The sequence below is a fragment of the Gymnoscopelus braueri genome, assembly GCF_963280865.1.
Source record: "Gymnoscopelus braueri genome assembly, chromosome: 19".
Taxonomy (NCBI): domain Eukaryota; kingdom Metazoa; phylum Chordata; class Actinopteri; order Myctophiformes; family Myctophidae; genus Gymnoscopelus; species Gymnoscopelus braueri.
In genome coordinates this window covers 20,742,543-20,763,998 of record NC_137621.1, presented here as the reverse complement: position 1 = coordinate 20,763,998, position 21,456 = coordinate 20,742,543, and the positions used below count along the sequence as shown (strand labels likewise).

Here is a 21,456-nt window from a genome sequence, read left to right as displayed (position 1 = left end):
TTGCAAGTGAAAATAAAGAGTACTCCAGGAAGCTCTCTATTTCACCATTGACACTACTTCTGAAACTCACGCACGCACGCACGCACGCACGCACGCACGCACGCACGCACGCACGCACGCACGCACACACACACGCACACACTCTGAACTGGGCTCTCTATCTTTCTTCTCCCTTCCACACATCCTCTCCAAAGCCCTCTGTCTCTCTCTCTCTTTCCTATCCTCTATCCCCTCCCCCTTCTATTCTGTTTCTTTCGCCCTCTTTTCAATTCCCCTCCGTCTCCCTTTCTCTTCAGCCCCCTCCTCTTGTTCCTGTTATGATGATCTCTAGGTCTCTGAGCTGTCTGCAACGGTGCAGATAAGACAGACAGACAGACAGAGAAGACACAATGATAATCGTGTTTAGTTGTAGTGGCTTGCAGCACTCTGCTGGCTCTGTCTAGGACTAGGATAGAGGAGGTAAATGTTTTGCTTTATCATGGGGGCAACGCTCCGTCCCTGTGTCCCTGTGTGACTCCACACCTGTGCGTGTGTGTGCGTGCGTGTGCGCGTGCCTTAAAGGAGAATTCCGGACATTTTAAGTGTTATCTTTGATGTGTCGTTACTCACCTACCGACGTAAACAGTGGCATTGTTTATTCCCAGAGATTTCCCTGTCGTCATATTTTCAACACCCTCCGTTGTCATAATGGGAGCGCGTGTCATAGGTAAATTCGTCTATTATAACCGATGCAAAGTTATTTTTTTCTCTACTACTACTCATTGTGGTGTCTCATGATAGTAAAACATGCAGTGAAAGTTCCTGAGAGGCTACCGCTAATGACGAACGAGCTAACGCTAGTTGCTTGTTTCTCAACATGGCAACACCAAGTTGCCAGGTTCTGGGAGAGAAACAAGCAACTAGCGTTAGCTCGTTCGTCATTAGCGGTAGCCTCTCAGGAACTTTCACTGCATGTTTTACTATCATGAGACACCACAATGAGTAGTAGTAGAGAAAAAAATAACTTTGCATCGGTTATAATAGACGAATTTCCCTATGACACGCGCTCCCATTATGACAACGGAGGGTGTTGAAAATATGACGACAGGGGAATCTCTTGAAATAAACAATGCCACTGTTTACGTCGGTAGGTGAGTAACGACACATCAAAGATAACACTTAAAATGTCCGGAATTCTCCTTTAGACTGAGGCACCAACTGCTTTACAATGTCTCATGGTGGTGGCTTAGTCATTCACACATTTTCACCCATCACTTTGGTTTTCTCCTTTTCTCTCCTCCCCTCCCTTCTCTTATCCTCTCCTCTACTCTCTTCTCACCTTCCCTTCTCCTCTCCTGAACACTGTGCTAGCTGGATGATACCATCACTGTGTGTAGTACACGCACGCACGCACGCACGCACGCACGCACGCACGCACGCACGCACGCACGCACGCACGCACACACACACACACACACACACACACACACACACACACACACACACACACACACACACACACACACACACACACACACACACACACACACACACACACACACAGTGTGGTGGAAAAAGTACTCAAATTCTTTACTTAAGTAAAAGTACCAATACTGCAAAATAAAAATACTCTGTTACAAGTAAAAGTCCAGAATTCAAAATTGACTTGAGTAAAAGTACAAAAGTATTGGCATCAAAATGTACTTAAAGTACCAAAAGTAAAAGTACTAAAATGTTTGAAAATAGCACGTTGTGAGCTTGTAGATCGGCTATTTTCAAATAGCCTATGTATAAAACAGGGCTAAAGTGGTTAATGTATGTTTCATAATATCATAATTTATATCTGAAAAGTAACTAGTAACTAATGTTCTCAAATAATTGTAGTGGAGTTAAAGTACAATATTTGCCTCTGAGATGTAGTGGAGTAGCCTGGTAAACCCTCCCTCCGGAAATCTCAATTCTATTTGATTCCTGGAGTGAGTCTGGCATGAACCGCCTCTCTGCAATATTGGCTGTGTATGCCAAACGGCCGCGCCTATCAGCGTCGTCGCTCATTGTTCTGTGATTGACAGCTTACGTTGGCCAATCAGGTGGCGAGTTCGAGTGAGCCCAAAACACGAACGGCAGCCATCTTTTTCTTGTGCGGCCAATTCTCCGCTATTTTTTTACTTCAAAAAGCTCTCTAACTTCTATTTTGAGGCACGGAATTTACTTATAAGATATCATTTGGATAGAATGTAGTTGTTTAACTTCATATATGTGGTCAATTAATCATGACAAAGCCTATTTAAAAAATAATAATTAGAGAACCGGTAGGGGCGGGCAGTGACACCATTGTACCCGAAAAAGGCAACCCATTTTGGGTATGGCTGTCTCAAAAGTCCTGTCGCGTCACATTAAGACTGGTGAACTGCTGATTGGCTGAAGGGGAAAAATTATCATTGGCTGAAGGGGTTGTCAGTCAACGGTATTACTCCTGCCCAACTCCAGCACAGCCAATATTGCAGACAGGCGGATCAGGCCAGACTCACTCCTGAAATGAAATGGAATTGAGATTTCCGGAGGGAGGGTTTACCAGGCTAGTAGTGGAGTAGAAGTAAAAGTATTGGAAATTGGAAATACTCAAGTAAAGTACAAATACCTCAAAATTGTACTTAAGTACAGTACTTAAGTAAATGTACTTAGTTACTTTCCACCACTACACACACACACACACACACACACACACACACACACACACACACACACACACACACACACACACACACACACACACACACACACACACACACACACACACACACACACACACACACACACACACAGAGGATTACTATTTACTGCAGTTGTGATCAGAATTCAGGATAGACTAGTTAGTGCTGTAATGGTTGTACTTTCGTCCAGGTTGTAACAGTCCCTAGTCCTCTAACCAGCTAAATGAAGATCAGAGATTTCATTTATTATAAGTCTAAGTAGGGCTGGGCAATATAGACAAAATCAAATATGTTGATATTGTGACAATATTGTGTGGATGACTGTCTGGTGCTTTCACAAAATATTGTCACAATGAGATTAGAAGTAATCATCCGTAATCAGCTAGAACAGTCACAAAATTACATTACATCACTTTACTGTATTGCTGCCTCAATCACTCCATATCACAATATTAGAATTTCCAAAATCCCAGATGATCTCCTCTCCTCCTCTCTCCTCACCTTTCCTCCTCTCTCCTTTCCTCCTCTCTCCTTTCCTCCTCTCTCCTCTCCAGCCAAGCAGGCAGTTAAAAGTGGGCGGATCTGGAGTCAGGCCCCACCCCCCTGTGCGCTCACTCGTCCTCAGACTGACAGGGAGAGCCAGGGAAATGCTGGGCTGTCCCAGGCTTTTATCTAAACACTCACACACACAGGCACGACCAGCACGCACAAGCACACACATACACACACACACGCACGCAAGCGCACACACACACACACACACACAGGCTTGTGTGTGCCAGAGCCTGCCTGCGCTCTTTAAAGCTGTTTTTCTGCTGGGGATCAGTCAGAGCGTTCAGCTCTAACGACACCCAGCTGCTGTGGACAGAGGAACGATAGAACAACAGAAAGGAGGGAGTGGAAAGGGAGGAGAGGAGAATTGAAGACGAGCATCAGACGAGAAAACAAACCACCGGCAGGGTTTTAACTTCTCTCTCTGTCTCTCTCTCCAGTGGTTCACTGCCCTCTCTCTCTTTCTCTCTCTGGCGTACATTCTTTGGCGTGTGTCTGTTCTATTTTGTCGGTGAAGTTCGGCACTCAGGAGCCTTTAAGAGAGCAGAGAAAAAAAGACAAGGAGAAGAAGGAAGGAGAGAAGAGAAGAGGACAGAGAGGTTGGAGTTCACATGACATAATCGGAGTGAATGGGTTACCATGGTGACTCACACAGGGAGCCTGACCCGCGGAGACTGAATGGAAGGAGAGCCTTGGCCGGCAAGTGAACGATAAACTGACAGAGGAGTCTACCGAGGAGGAGAGAGAGAGAGAGAGAGAGGGAGAAAGAGAGAAAAGAACGAAGGAGCGGAGCAACGGAGTGGAGGTCGAGAATGGAGGACGGCTTTTCCAGCTACAGCAGCCTGTATGACACCTCCTCACTGCTCCAGTTCTGCAACGGTAACACTCTTAACTAATCCTCCTCTTGCTCCCTCTGTGTGTTCTTTCTCTGGACCTGACATGTCAGCAGAGCTGACAGGCTGAACTGTGTTGAGGTGTGTGTGTGAGTGTGTGTGTGTGTGTGTGTGTGTGTGTGTGTGTGTGTGTGTGTGTGTGTGTGTGTGTGTGTGTGTGTGTGTGTGTGTGTGTGTGTGTGTGTGTGTGTGTGTGTGTGTGTGTGTGTGTGTGTGTGTGTGTGTGTGTGTGTGTGTGTGTGTGTGTGTGTGTGTGTGTGTGTGTGTGTGTGTGTGTGTGTGTGTGTGTGTGTGTGTGTGTGTGTGTGTGTGTGTGTGTGTGTGTGTGTGCGTGCGTGCGTGCGTGCGTGCGTGCGTGCGTGCGTGCGTGCGTGCGTGCGTGCGTGCGTGCGTGCGTGCGTGCGTGCGTGCGTGCGTGTGTGTGTGCGTATGATGTGTGTGTGTGTGTCACAGACATGGGATATTTCAGCTGCAGGGGTCTTTGGTCATGTAGAAGTTCACTCAGTTACAGTGCGAGGTGGTCCCGGTGTTCATGACCTCCAATGTTTGTAACAATCTCCCCCTTTGTTCAGAACATGGCAGCTACAGTGGACCTTAAGCACGGATTAGCAATATCGACGTAGAAGGGATTTAATCAATGCTTAACTCCTTGTCAGGTCCAAAGACGGTGAACAAAATCCCAGACTTGAACGTTGACCCAGTCTGATTTAGGAAGGAAGGGTGTGTTAATGTTTTACAATAGTTTAATCCTGGTGGATATTAACAGATAATATGACCGGAGTCTTCAAGGGGAAGTGTCCCTTTTGCTAGTATCTAGGCCAGGATAATGTCAACAATACATGGAGCAGCCGGCAGCAGCCGCCACGTGACTTTATAAACATGGAACAGGAAGACAGATGAGGACTATTAGTCCTTGGGTCATAAATGCTGTTCTGGTTATTTGGTTTTCCTTGGTGTGTTGGTATGTTTGAACATACAGTATCTCTCTCTGGCTGGTGGCTGTGATTAGCTTGCTATCTGGGAGAGAGAGAGAGCAAACTGTTCTAAATTGCTTAATGTTCAATTGTAATGTAATGTATTGTCTGGACTGGGGAGGTGTATCTCGAGGCTGTTAATGTTATTGATGGTGTTGAGTCACTTGGAGGATAGGAAGCAGCATGACACATCGTTCTGTCAATCTCCATCAATCAAGGATGATTCATTTATTCTATGATGCTATATATGCACAGGATGTATCATCCATTAGGATAAATAACATCCTTACCTGAATCAATCAATCACCCTTACTTACCATCAATAATGATTTAGATGCATGATATTTTACCATTGTGCATTGCATTATGATCTATAGCAAATCGAATTTCAGAATTTCTTGACATATAAACCAAACATTTCATAAACCAAACGATCAATGTGTTATTTCAAATTGTATCATCTTAGTTTAGCATGAATCTGAACACTGTGTAACCTAGCTGGATGATACCATCACAGTGTGTAGTACTCACACATACATACATACACACACACAGAGGATTATTTACTGCAGTTGTGATCAGAATTCAGGATAGACTAGTTAGTGCTGTAATGGTTGTACTTTAGTCCAGGTTGTAACAGTCCCTAGCCCTCTAACCAGCTAAATGAAGATCAGAGATTTATTATTAGTTATTATAAGTGAAGAGGAACACAATTATTTTCCTTAGTTCTGTCTTTGACTTTCAGCTGTTCACCAAGACCAAGTAATTCTTCTTGCTGTGATTTCCCAGTTTGATCTGAGGTTTTTCTGTGTCCAGGAATTGTACACCAGTGGTAAGCGAGCTGAAGGTATCGGTGTATAACGCCACAGTAATTGCCATTGGTGGGTAATGAGAAAATCAATGACTTTGATTGCACCCTGTAGGCACCGGCAGTGCAGAAGTGGAGAAATGTTATTGTTTGTTGTAGTGAAGCTGAAGCATATTGGATTAGAATCACACATCTCCTTCTATATAGAGTCTATATAGAAGGAGATATGCAATTCTAATCCAATCATATCGTCTATATTATAGACACTGGTTATGGAATAGAAACTATGACAGCTGTGTGCTTGCTATTGCCATATTGAGTTGCACTGGTGAGGTGACATCCATTAATAAAACTATACTCCTCATTTTTATGGGAATTCTGCTTTTACAAAAGTAGAATAGACATGAAAGGAAGACAGGATGACATTGTGACAATAGACTAATTTAAACCTGTGATGTTATGAGTTCACGTTCATGTGTTACTGAACAACTGACAGACTGAGAAAATAATAACAAAAAGCAAATCTCTGCAACCATCCAGTTCATCAATTACAATTCACAAATTAGCCGTTTAGCAGATGCTCTCATCCGGGGCGACTTACAAACTGCAAGGACAGAGTAAGCACCCTGAACCTTAAGTCAAAACAACAGGCATACTGTACCGCTGGAGGAATGAAGTTCATGGACATGTACCTGTCATATGAACACATGTTCTATTCCTGTTCAGTGAAGAGCGTGCTGACAACGCCAAAGATGCCAGCTGAGACAAGACATGCTAGTGGGACTGACCAGAAAAACAGGTGTAACCGAGGCTGCGTGCAAAACTGTATCGGAATAAACTCTGCTTCCTGCAAGGAAGTCGTTGACCTTTTTTAGCAGGTTTACATATTACACTACAGCGCACGGCTAGAGTTCTTCAACTGGACATTATGCTGTCATCGCCTCTGAGGCCCATGTGATTAGGTGACAGTTGGCTGAAGCCCAGTATCAAGGCTGTCAGATTTGGCCAGGAAGAAGGTGCTTAAATTGAAGGCTGTTTGAAAAGCTACAAAGAGAGAGAATGTGTGATTTCTCATTTTCTTTCTATTTTTCTCTTATATTGGTTAGGGCTGGGCATTATGACTTCAAATCAATATCACGATTATTTCAAACCTTTGCCTCAAATACGATTAATTCTTATTTATTTTTAATTTTATGTTATAATGAGTTGTGAGCATCTCGCTATTATTGTTTGCCACCATTGTATAACAAAGTATAATACAGGTTTAAGTGGTTAATCCATTTTCCAAGCCAAATCCATTCAAATGTTTTCGGGTTGATTCGTTGATATAAGAAAAGAAACAAAACCTGCTTCTCTATGAATCGATTAACCTATACATGAGCAAGATTAAGTCTGTTATTGGTTCTAAATATCGGTTTCTATATATTTTCATAAATGTCCAGCCCTAATTTTGGTCTTTCTGAGTCATGGCTGAGATCAAGGAGAGGTTCCTGTGACTGTGATCTTTTCTGGAATCCTTCCCCCTGTCATGTTTCCTCTCTCTGAGGCAGTCTATGAATTAAAACATGCTGCTGTGGATTTGTCAGGGATTTTCCATTCTATCTGCACCTCTCTGCTCTCTCTCTCAGCTCTCTCAGTATGAAACATACATACACAGATTACATGCGCACTATTACTCATACATTGTGTGTGCGTGCACACACACACACACACAAACCTAATGAAGGCTTGGATTCACGCTGCAAGAGCAGTGCCTCGTTCATTGTTCCAACAGAGTGCTTAATTGGGTGAGAGTTAGTTAAAGTGTGTGTGTGTGTGGGGTAACTATCTGAATGCCCTGTATATGTGTGTATGTGTTATAAACATCGGTAGAGAGAGTGTGTGTGTGTGTGTGTGTGTGTGTGTGTGTGCGTGCGTTGTGTGTGTGTGTTCAGTCTGCAGGGCTTGTAGACCAGTCTGACATCATTCTGTTCTGCTGCTGCCGCCCAGCTGAACTCAAATCCACTCTGGGCAGAAAGCAATGATGTCATTCGTTCCGGAACACCTCCCTTCCCCTCTCTCTCTCTCTCTCTCTCTCTCCAGCTGGTTCGTGTGTTGTGGAGCATCCAACCAAACTAATGTTCAGAGACTAGGTCAGCTAAACTGGAGAAACACACGTAGGCTGCATGTTTTGTCCTCAGGAGATAGAAGCTAGTTGAAGCTGACTGAAAATTAGACCCACTGCACAATCATACAACACACACACACACACACACACACACACACACACACACACACACACAGACACACACACAGGATTTACAATTTCAGTTATTTGTCTATGAGAAATTGCATTTAGATTGTTCTGGATCTGGAGGAGAGGACTTGTTTGGTCCACTTTAGTTTGTGAGTGCCCTTTAATGACATTTGTGATGCTTTCATAGAAGTCACCAAGGCTCAGACATCACATCCACATCTTGACATCTTGTCCTTTTGTCCATTACTTTAGTTCAATAAAATGTCAGCATTGGATGTCTTATCTATCAATTTATGAAGCCATGTGTGTCTTCTCTGTTAAAGTGGTACATCGGTTTCTGTCACAGACATCACATCCTGTGCTTGTCAGCTTGGCATTTGACACAGAGTGTAAAGAACACTCAGCGAACACAAGCCACGATTCACGGCCTCACTATGTATAGAAATAAGCTGAGAAAGTTGGCTAATAAGAGAATAATCCCACGGTCAAGTTCAGCCCAGTGGGGTAAGCTGGCAGGCAAGGCCCACAGATCTGTTGGCTTGCTTTTATTCATTTAAATCACCTGAATAAGGTTAATGAGTTCTCCTCATTAACTTCAGACATCCTTGTGCAACCCAATAGTTCTCCTGGTACAGTGCAGAGCAGACCATATGAAGTCCTTTCCGCAGCTGGCCCAGGTTCGAATCTGACCTGAGGCCCTTTGCTGCATGTTATCCTTTCTCTCTCTCTCTCTTGCCTTCCCTGTCTCTCTACTCACTGTCTAAAAATGCAGAAAAACCTCCAGACATCCCCATTCCATTTATCTCTCCTGTACACCCACACACACACACACACACACACACACGCACACGCACACGCACACGCACGCACACACACTCCAGTCACACGCACAACCATGGGCATCCTGGCACAGATCAAACCTTTACTGGCACTGACACTCTCCCACGCTGGCACTAAATGATGCCAAGACATAGGGGGTGTGAAATGAGGGGGAATTTCAGAGAAAGAAGAATGAAGAGACAAAGAGAGAATGAAGGGACAGAGAGCGAGAGAGAGAGGAATAAATGGAGAAGGGGAGGCTCAAGGGGAGAGATGTTTGACGTGTGTTGGGTGGGTGGACGCGGGAGCACAACACCGCAGGTCAGGACTCATGCACACATGCACACACGCACACCTGCGTGTCTCTGTGTAAAGCCCTGACGACAGCACGTGTTCAGGATTAGGATTAAAGCCTCACTCACGTTACCAGCCACAACACACAAAACAAGGAGGGAGTGAAGGAAGAGGAGGTGAGGGGTAGCTGGATGGATTTGGAATGACAGGCTGGACAGGTGGATGGACAGGGGGCCATCCCTCAAAGGCCTGCCGCCGAAGTGACATTTACAGCTGACCAGGGAGGAGATCCCTCTTCCTGAATCGATTGAGTTTCACGTGAACTCTGCCTGGAATATAGTAGTTTTATTCCCTGCCGTCGAGGCTAAACCTACACAGTAAAATCTTCAGTGTAGATTGATTTATTTGTGACTCTGAAAGTGTACAAATGAAACCAAATGGATACCTTACTGGTCTATTTGGTTCCATTTGTACAGAGTTAAATTAGCACTTAGGAGTTTACTGTGTATAAGGTATATTTTGTGGATGCTAGGGTCTTTGTAAGCACGTAGTGCTGCTGAAAATAACCTAACCACCTTATGTCCCTCAAATGTATGTCCCGCCTGTGTCTGTCCTGGTATCTCCCGTTGTCCCTGATTTATCCACGCTATCCATCAACGTCCAGTAAAACTCACTCAGAGGCTGACCTGCGTCCATCCCCTGTGTCCACTTGACTTGGCTAACTGTAAGCCAGTGTCAATGGAGAGAGAGAGAGAGAGAGAGAGAGAATACGATGAGTTCAGGATTCACGCCATCAGTCAACTGTACTGTAACATGTTTCTAGTAAATATCGACCAGTGTGGCAGAGCTCATCCACTACCGCTGATCCAAGTAACGGCTCGCATCGATTTCCTATGGTCACATCTTAGAGACACACACACACACACATTAGCTCTCCTTTTTCTCCTTCCCTATCTTGACATCTTTTCTTCCTATAGTCTCAAACTCTTCACCCCTTTCATCTACTGCCGTTTCATCTCATCTTAGCACTTCTCTTCTTCACTGACTCTCACACATACTCTCTTCGTATTCTTAGTTCCCTCTCTCTCTCTCTCTCTCTCTCACGCACGCGCGCGCACGCACACACACGCACGCACGCACGCACACACACACACACACACACACACACACACACACACACACACACACACACACACACACACACACACACACACACACACACACACACACACACACACACACACACACACACACACACACACACACACACACACACACACACACACACACACACACACACACACACAAAAGCACTCTTCTATGTTCTATATCTCCAAACAGAGAGATTCTGGGGCCAGCCGGGCTGGGCTGTTTACGACCTAGTCACGCTGCCCTCTTCTTCTGACCGCTTATCTCTCACTTTCTGCTGATAAGAGTTTCACTCTGCTCTCTTTCTCTTATGGTGGCACACGGAAAGCAATTAACGACTGACACCAACACTGGGTGAGCGTGTGTGTGGGTGGGTGGGGGTGTGTGTGTGTGTGTGTGTGTGTGTTTGTTGCAAATTAAATTTGGAAGGATGTGGCAGCAAACACCTGATACTGTTTTTGTAGACGAGAGCCTTGATGTTGTGTATCAATGTTGTGTATATTCTGGAGGTTGGCTGCTCATTTGATCTGTACATGGAACAAGCATACATGACTAAGCTAATGAAATATCACAGGTTTTGGGCTATTAAGTATCAACTTCTGAACTCTATTTTTGTCAGCTTAGGACCTGTACACATGCTGTTGGTATGGGGACTCAGATTGCAGTCCTCTAAGAGAGGAAAGCTACTAGTAGCAAGCTGCTCCGTTTCTGCTGTAAATAGAATTCTGTCTGTATGGAAGAGACGGTGTGATGAAGACACACATGTGAATTTGCCTCTATTGTCCAAGGAACTTATGATTTATATTGTTGATGTCAAAGCTCCAAATCTATTTTCGCTGCGCGACCCCACGGTGCAACAGTATAAAATAGGGCTTAAGTGGTTTAGACATAGAAATATTTGAGTCCTCAAAATGTTTAATTATGGATTCAAATAAAGCAATCAAATGTATGTGTTTAATACTGTCGTTGCTGTCGGGTGGAAACCTTGTATGTCCGAAGCTTTCTCCTTTTTATGATTATTTTAAAAACTTTTTAAAATGGTGAAATAGCCTTAGATCAGCTATTTTCACTACTTTTGTGTGTGCAGTAAGGCTGCAGGAATAGACACCATAGCTCAGCACACAAGTCACAAACTGTGACTCTGCTCCTGAGTAGTGTGTTTATCTAATTCGGCAGACAGTACAGCATTAAGAATCATGCTGTGTGTAGATGTGATCTATGGGAACCAACCGGCTGGCTGGCTGAACCTTGATGCCAGTTGAAAACAATGCCACTTATGTAAAGCAATAAGTCAAAGGTGCACATTTTACCATAGTCTCTGCACACTGGGTGTGCTGTGCTGCTCTGGGCACGAATCCATTTGCTTTTAATAGACCTTAATACATCTTTGCTGGTACCTCCACAGACACATAATGATGTTATGAATGCTAATCTGCATAGCATAGCTGAACACAGCCACTGAATAACTAAAGTGTAACATGCAACAGAACAGATAACAGCTAGGCAGGCCTGTACATAGGCAGAATTTTGTTCAAAGCGATTTAATAACCACTTAAACCCTCAATAGTCTATACTAAGTAAACTAATACTTAGTTGACCATGTCGGTTCTGTACTTGGTCTGCTCTTTCCCCCCTCTAAACCAAATCTCTCCGCCAAAAAGAGTTTATCTACTGTGTACAAGCTCATAACACATTGTGGCGCATTGGGATCTGGTAGATTGGCTATTTTACGCAAATGGTCCCCGTAGAATAGGGATGCTAGGGTTCAAGTGGTTAAGCATTATCTTTATACGGCCCCCCCCCCCACACACACACACACATGCACATGCACATGCACATGCACAGGTCAATACATCATAAACAGCCACGGTTACACCTGTTCTATGATGACAACAGACTATCAGTCAAGGTGTCAGACATGTTGGCTCCCACAATTTTCAAATGCTTCCATCTAACAGTCTGTACTTTGGAAGCTCTGAAAATGAGTAGAAAATATAGCAGATGTCATCCCCCGTCCAGGTTTTCTTCTTAATAAAAATAGCAAAATCAACAGGAAGTTAACATTTTTATTAAAACATTTGTACAGTGACTTTGACAGCTGTTTCAGCATACAATGTAAGTCAATGAGGAGCATATTTTGAATTATCAATTTCTTATGCCGAATGTTTGCCTATTCCCACCGAATGCTTGCCTATTATTACATGCTCAGAATAGGTCTGTTAGCGTTCATGTGGTTAAAACTAACTAAGATTATTTAAAATTGAATATTCACAGTTAGTATGCATCCATGTGATGTTTTTCTATTTATAGTGGCTCATAGGAATAGACTACGTGACAACCAGGAATAGTTTGGTGACCACTGGAGAAATTCAAAATGAACTTGAGTAAATGTACTTAAAGTAACAAAAGTAAAAGTACTCATTATGCAGAATGTTCCATTTTACAAGTTTTCAAATGTTTAGAAATGTTTGCGATGCGACGCATGCGAGCTTGTAGATCTGCTATTTTCAAAAGGCCGAAATGTATATAGGGCTGAAGTGGGTAATGCATGTTTGCTAATAATAATCTAAATCTACAAAGTAACTATTAACTGAAGGTTTCAAATAATTGTAGTGGAGTAAAAGTACTGAAATTTGGAAATACTCTAGTAAAGTAAAAAATGCCTCAGAGTTGTACTTAACTACAGTACTTGAGTAAATGTACTTAGTTACTTTACACCACTGGCTCCATTGCATGGCAAAAATAGCAGATCTATTAGCTCACAACACGTTGAATCTAAGGCGCGTTGTGCGCATCTAGATTGGCTATTTTCGGTGCGCAACACCATCATACATGTAAGTATAAACAGTTTGGTCTTGTGGCAAATCTTTGGTCTAAACTAGGTTTAACGCCAACTGTCAGCAGAAGAGCATTAACAGAGTATTTGTCTCTCCCATTGCTCCCATCGCCTCCAGTCCATCTCCTCCACTGACACACATTCACATTTCACACAGCCTCTTAACTCATGATGACCCAATAAAACATTGATGCATGTAGAGGAATGCCATAGCTATATATATATATATATATATATATATATATATATATATATATATATATAGATAGATAGATAGATAGATAGATAGATAGATATCCATAAACAATACGTTTAAGGATAACATTAAGTCTGATAATGATGTACCATGCATGTTCACATCATGTATACTTTACATTACTTTCAAATATTTTATTTTTAAACATTTTGGAAAAAATAGCCAATTTTACATCGAGGTGCCCACTCTTCCTTTGTGGCCATTGTTCTTGTATCTATCTATCTATATATATATATATATATATATATATATATATATATATATACACACACGCACACTGTATGTACACGTATATATATAATTACATTATGTACTGTATATACAATGCATTTTACTGCATGTGTATCTAACCAGCTCCCTGCAATAAAACGTGACAAGGGAGGCATTCAGCTTGTGTGTGTGTGTGTGTGTGTGTGTGTGTGTGTCTATGTCATGACATGACTATGAAGCCTTCAGGCTCTGTGCGTGCGTGCGTGCGTGCGTGCGTGCGTGCGTGCGTGCGTGCGTGCGTGCGTGCGTGCGTGCGTGCGTGCGTGCGTGTCAGAGATGCAGTGGGAACTGGGAAGGTCAGAAGGAACATTGCAAGCCAGAGGACCTCGGCTGTGTCAGTCCTTGAACAGGATTTCACGGCTAGAGACAGAACAGTGAGCTCCATTAAAGAACCATCTACATCCAGTCTGCATGGTTCATAGAACTTCATGCATGATATGTGGAACAGAGCCCTGGATTGTATCTGTGGGATGATTATAAATCACACCAGTCAGCAGAAACCCAAGGAGGCTCCAGCTGTTGTTCTGCTCTTATTGCCTGATTATTCAAGGTGTTGCCTCAGCCTTCATGCCTTCATGCTTCTGTCTGCTTTTATTATAAGCAGACTGAAGCCAAGGACAGACCTTGATGAAAATATGTGAAGTTGACCACTTGAACCCTACATCCTTTGTCCGCCAGGGCTCTAGACTTACTTCGTCCCCTCAAGCTCACTACGCATCACATTGCAATGCATTGTGAGCTTTTTGTGCAATTTCTGCCGAATGTTTGCCTATTCCCACCGAATGCTCGCCTATTATTACATGCTCAGAATAGGTCCGTTAGCGTTCATGTGGTTAAAACTAACTAGATTATTCAAAATGGAATATTCACAGTTAGTATGTAGATTATTCCCCACATTCATGTGTGTGCATGTTTTGAACTGTTTAATTGAAGATTATTACAGCATAGTAATGTATATCTGTCTGTATTCTTAAATGTCATCATGATTTGAGTGTGTGGGGATCTCATTTGAAATAAGCCGTTGTGCTTTTATGAGCGATCCAGTGTAGAGGACCTTGTATTGTGAATTGTACTCCCAAGTGCTGTTTCCATGTCTTTTCTAAATAAAGTATTCAATCAATCAATCAAAGATAAATTAAATCAGTCTGTCTGAAGCAAGGTGAGTGCTGGCCTGATTATCTGAATAATAGTTATAATTTCCATGTTGTCTCTGTTGATTCCAAAGCCACAGTGCACCAGTTTAGCCCATCTTCACATCTCTGTGTCCCAGTCTGGCCAGTTGTAATGTGAACAGATACAGTATTAACCTCCTTGTGCCCATAGCGGACCTCCCACCGGTATAATTGGTCTGTTACATCTGCTGCTTGTGTGTGTGTGTGAGTGTGTGTACAGTATGTGTCATGTGTGCATGTATGTGTGCGCTTGGGCCTGGTATTAACAGATGGAGAGGGGAGACTCCATTAAATATGTATTTATCAGATGAATAAGCAGAGCACAGGTGTTGGTATGGGAGGAAAGGGAATGGACATGGTTAATTTACTTTGTACTATTTCCCCCTTTAATGTGAAGCTCTGTACTCTACTCAGAAGCTCTGAGTAGAGTACCTTCAGTGATGTCACTGGGGTAAAAAAAAATCCAAGAACGTGAAAATTACATCCCTCACTCCCTGGTTTGTAGCCACTACCCTCAGTGGCTGTGACATTGTCCTTGTTCACTGTGTTTATGGCAAAATACCAATGTTCAAAACAATGGGTTGCGCATATCCAGTTCGTCGCTGGTGCATGGACACAGAGTGACAGTTCAAAAGGATAAAAGTCCTCACAACAGCATTGCTCCCAAGTGTTTACTTAAACCACAGAAAACATTTACATGATGGTACAGACTTTTATTCTTTTGAAAATACCAATGTTGATCAAATATGAATTGAGTTGATGGGTGTGCCAGACTACATGGGCGGGATTTGTTTCAGCAACCTGAGGTGCAGTTCCTCCTGGATTTAGCACAATTACAAACTTCATATACTGCATTAAACACAAATCTTAGTTATGTTCCTGCAATGATAGCAATTGTTTCTATAGCCCCCAGCTAAATTATGGAGAGTTGGTAACCAAATGGACCCTTAATTCTTGAGTGTAAAATGGCTCTCAAGAGTTAAATTATTGTTAAACATCTGCATTACTTAATTTACAAGAAGTCTACACAATTACAGAATGTAGAAGAATTGTTATTTTGATCAACGTTTGCCTGTCATCTCGCCTATGGTACCACATCAATACAGCATGGAATTGTGACAAAATCGTCTGAGAGTCTAAATCTCATCAAATGGTGGTTCGTGGCTCAAATGCAGAATAAATAATGGACCGTGATATGAAAAGGATTGAAAACCACTGTCATATAACACTCTAATGCCACGGCTACATGCTCCAATCGATGTCTGCCGACTGTTATATCTTATATAAGTAAGTCGCTTTGGATAAATTCCTGAAAATGTGAAACTGTAAATTGTAAGTGTTGCTTAAGGGTTGTTAATGGTTCCTTCAAGGTCTATTATTCTGGTCCTGCTGTGCACATACTGTAGTACCATCACTGCATAGCCAATGTGCCCCCCCCCCCCCCCCCCCCCCAGGCCAGATGGCTGACATATGATGTGAACTGTGTTCAGCGTTGGTGACCATCACTGACACAATCATCTCTTCACAGTGTGTCTTCCTGTCTTCTATTCACAGTGTTTCTCTATCAGGCCGTTTACACACCATGCAAATCTGGTTTCCCATAACCGTACTGTCTCTGGATGGAACAGAACACACACACACACACACACACACACACACACACACACACACACACACACACACACACACACACACACACACACACACACACACACACACACACTGGATGGAACAAAGGGTCCGCCTCCCCTCGTTCTTTCCTGGTAATTTGTTATCGGGGGACAAAGCCCTGTTTTATGTGGAGAAAAGGTTGAGGCTGAAAAAGAGTTTTGTGTTGGATGCTGGGATTGGTGCCAGCCTGACTGGGTGCCTCTTCAGCCCACCACTTCTCCCTTTAATGTCACAGGAAACTTATTCAGTTTCTTTGTTTCATGATTTGCTATATTTACATTCTTCTTATTATATTTGTTTGTGTAACTTCCTCGTTAAATCTAAATCCGCCACACTCAGATGTCATGACATGGTCGATCAATAGCCTATATTTTATGAGCCACAATTTATGTGGGAGTCATCCAGGGCCTCCAAATCACCCAGTGTTGCACTAAATGTTGTTGCCATCACAACTATTGTGGGCTGGTGACCCTGATGAGTCAGCAGAAAGTGTCATTGTTATTCAGAGCCTTGTTTATGTCTGGAATAGATTCTGGATTCTGGCTTTGATGTACATGTTCTCAAACCTTTTCAAGTCCGGGACCCTCAAATTGAAGTGTATCTGTCTGACCACGGACCCCCATCTGAAAATATTTTGTGCCAGGGACCCCCATACAAGATTTGTGATGTTAAAATGTTTCAAGAATATTCAAACATTAAAAATAAAATAAAATTAAACAGCAGATCTACAATGCAATGTACTGTATTGTAAGCTTGTAGATCAGCTATTTTCATGTAGCCGATGTACAGTATATACATTAAGGTTAAAGTGGTTAAACCAATTTTGATGCTACAGTATATTAACTAATTTAGCTGGGGACCCCCTGGAACTGCCTTAAGGACCCCTAGACCCCACTTTGAGAACCACAGATGAAAAGTCATTTTAGATATATATATATATATATATATATATATATATATATATATATATATATATATATATATATATATATATATATATATATATTCAGAAAACTGTTAGGATTTAGAACATTAGTTTAGAACGGTTGTGCCGTGCTGCAAGCTTGTATATCTGCTATTTTAGATTTTTTTTAAAGAAATCTTGAAAGTGGTTTTCTTTTTTTAATCATTTTGAATTTCACTAATCTTCTCTTCTCGGAGTCCCTGGCACAAAACATTTTTAGATGTGGGCATCCATGGCCAAATATACATATCATTTTGGGGGTCATTTGCACCAAAAAGTTTGATAACTACTGATTTAGAAGGCATTTGTAGAATCGGCCTCAGGTCTTAATAGATTAAACCCTACTGTATATACTTTACTGTACCCTGTTGACCGGGATGCAGGGATCTATACTTGGTATCCACCCTTTCAAATCTCCTCTCCAAAAATAGCTGATCTACAAAATTGAAAGATGGGAACCAAATGGATGCCAACGGGTCTGTAACTCGGGGTGTCCAAATGGTCCCTTATATAGTATAGATTGGGGTCCTGGGATGGAGAGATATATCAAATGGGGGTCCGTGGCCTAATGCATATGAAACTGGGGGTCCTTGAAATTAAAGAGATTGGGAATCACTGCTTATATTAGGGTTGGCCCCTCATAGTCAAACGATTAACTGGTCAGTTTGGTCTTAGTTGAGCAAGACTTTGTTGGTTGAATGAGAAGTTGTTTTTATACCCCCCCCCTTAAAATCTATAGTACTAGATACAGTAGATATAACCTTTCATTCTGCCAGCCTATAACTTTTAGCAGCCAGTAGTCATTGTGAGTTTAGGGATCGCAAGCACTGAGCACTATCTGCTGCACACATATCCCATAATCCTCTCCACCACACCATGAATGCTTGCCGTTTGACAGAGGTGTGTGTGTGTGTGTGTGTGTGTGTGTGTGTGTGTGTGTGTGTGTGTGTGTGTGTGTGTGTGTGTGTGTGTGTGTGTGTGTGTGTGTGTGTGTGTGTGTGTGTGTGTGTGTGTGTGTGTGTGTGTGTGTGTGTGTGTGTGTGTGTGTGTGTGTGTGTGTGTGTGTGTGTGTGTGTGTGTGTGTGTGTGTGCGCGCGCGCGCCTCATTTGACCGGAGCTTGACCTGAGGAAGGATACAGCTGACATCCACATGTTCTTCCAAGGACACAAGGGGTCCTCATGGGGGTCGTTTTGGCCTCTGATCATCTTGTCCCCCCCTAGCAAACACACACACTTCTATTTATTCTCCTCTCTGTCCTCTAACATCTTTTCCCCTCTGTGTTTTGTTGCTCTCCATCCTCCATCTCTCTCTCTCTCTCTCTCTCTCTCAGTCCCATATTTCCTTCCGTCACCGCCCACATGCTGTTGTTTGCTTGTTGTTCCTCTCTCTCCAGGTCTTCCCTTTCTGATCCTCTCGTGTTTATTTTTAGTCCCTAAGTTGTGGTCATGCCCCTAATATGGCCAGCTGATTGGTTAATAGTGTCTCTGTCAGCTCACTCACCTTTCACTTTAGGTGACAGATGGTGGTGATCATGAGACTGTGAACCATGCACTTAAACCCTCTATTCTTAGTAAAATGGACCTGAGTTACAACTGTACTTGGGCCGATCCATCTACACCAAGGTATGCTTGGGTTCAAGTGACTAAATAACACTCTCTCTTTCTATCTTTCTCTCTATCTCTCTTGTCTTCCTCCTTTTAATATCTGACCCAATCAGGCTCAGGTTTATTGTTCACGACTCTCACGAGACATTTACTTGATGTTGTGTCACATGACCTTTTATAAGAGGTCTAGAAAGATCAGCCTCGCTATTCTTCCCTCTGGCTCACAATCTCCTGACTCCCACATTTTGTATTAAATGCTTCCTGACATTTTAGTTTGGTTTATCTGAAAGCTCTCTAATAGGCTCATCAGTGTAACGCCAGCAGCAATCTGAAGTCATACGGTTTGTGATTCTGGGCGCACCGGCAGGTACCCAGATTAACCACATAATCGCGATGTCGCGAAGTTTGATTCCAGGCTGGAGAGCTGTGTTCTGTGTCCTTCCCCATCTCTTTGCCCTCGGTTTCCTGTCCCTCTAAACCAGTGGTTCTCAAAGTGGGGTCCAGGGACCCTCAGGGTTTCTTGAGGGGGTTCCACATGGACCCCTACAAATGGAAGCGAGTGTCAGGCTACCACCCCTCTAAACCACAACTAAATGAAGCAAGCATTTCAAACTTTAAACAGTATACCGTATATGTAACGAGTGCGACTCATTACACTTGGTAGAAGAGACTGTCATGAAGGTATAACCTGTCATTGTCAGCCCAGTTAACAAGTAGCTCTGTGACAGTTCCACCTTCCTGGTTTTGTGGATTTTGCTGTCATGACGTGAAAACCACTTGTGGCAGGTGGTGGATAGATATCTGAGCTGCGTTTCACCCGGCAACAAGATTATTGTAATGATGCCCCTTATCAGCGTTGCTGTATAAACCAAACGCTTGGCTGGCATTGAAACCCTGGCATGATATTCATAATGTTCTGACGGACCAATTCCTGCAGTCTGTTGGTGCTCTGATCCCCTGCCTGGCTATAAATCGCTGCCTGTACTTTTGAAATCCCCCCCAGTGCTGCACAGTGTAGCCTACCTGCTGCACAGTCCGTTTGGCCCCTCTGGACTGTTGGAAATCTAATAGAGGCATGAGGCATCAATCACCTGCTGTAGTATTATTGTCTTCCAGAGCAGAGAATGACATTTGTATGAGAGGACATGGTAAGACTGACAGATGACTTAATAGCATGTTTCCCCAAAGTCCACAGAGAGAATCTTTTGAACATCTTCCTGTACGTGCGTGTGCTTGTGCGTGAATTTGTGCACGTCTGTGTGCACGGCACGCATGAGTCAGCTAGAAAGATAGCTGGTTATGTATGCTGCTGAGTGCAGTTGGCTGCATGTACAGTATAGCTCACTGTGCTGTAGGTTGATAAAATGTGTTGTAGATTAAGTTACATACTGTGCCTTTAGATGAACAGAGAAAGAGAGTGTGTGTGTGTGTGTGTGTGTGTGTGTGTGTGCGCGCGCGTCATGCATTATTGATAATTGTGAGGTCAGGTATGACTCGGCAAAATGGGGGGAAACAAGCGGAAGCGTGCGTGCCTTCCTTCCACTTTTGCATCGCTGTTTCTGAAGTGTCTGACACTTAGGAGAGCAGGTGGTCCATCCAGACTGAGTAACCCTGTCTCTCAGAGGAAGGTTAACAGGCAGCAGAATGTCAGGGTCATCATGCGTTAGGAGATGTTCTGTCATGTTGGTTATCAGACAGATAAGTGACGAAAAGAGGGTTCACAAGTCAGCCTTTGGTATTCCAAGGTTACTGGAAAAGAGACCGCATAGAGAAAGAAAAAAACAAGACACATAGTCTAATAACGGTGTGGCTTGCAGATAGTTGCTGTAGCTAAATTAATGACCAGTTATCTGGCTTACTGGTTTGAATCCTCCTACTTATAACAGCCTACAACAGTACATCTTAAAATGTCAACTGAAAACACATTTCTACAGTCTTACTGTAGTGGGAGAGTTGCTTTCCTTCATCCTTTCATCATTGGTCTACATCAGTGGTTCTCAACCTTTTGTGGGCCAGCTCCCCCCTTTTTCAATACAGGCCCCTACCGCCCCCTTCACCCAATAAAAATGTAGGCTAAGTTTCTGCTGCGAAAACTGATGTTTATTTATTATTCTATTGCTTATAACTTCTCACTGAATACCACATAACAGATTTTACATCAAACTGGACTGAATTATTTTTGGGAAGTAGAATTGTATACTTAAAATATGCCACACATGCCATCGTTTTATTTACTGTTAAACAACAGCTACAGTTATATATTG

General features: G+C 42.9%; 1 protein-coding gene across 4 annotated transcripts in view; it reads left to right on the top strand.

The window, feature by feature from the left end:
- eml1 (EMAP like 1) overlaps positions 1 to 21,456 on the top strand; it is a 76,045-nt gene that overhangs the window by 15,354 nt on the left and 39,235 nt on the right. For 2 of the 4 annotated variants that reach the window (XM_080413579.1, XM_080413578.1), the window contains exon 1: positions 3,410 to 4,124. The exons of 1 other annotated variant lie outside the window; for it this stretch is intronic. In XM_080413579.1, the coding sequence (XP_080269705.1) occupies positions 4,058 to 4,124 (67 nt within the window). In that variant the 5' untranslated portion in view covers positions 3,410 to 4,057. Of the gene's footprint in view, positions 1 to 3,409; positions 4,125 to 21,456 lie in introns of those variants that run through there. One more of the 4 variants, XM_080413580.1, reaches the window with a different exon arrangement.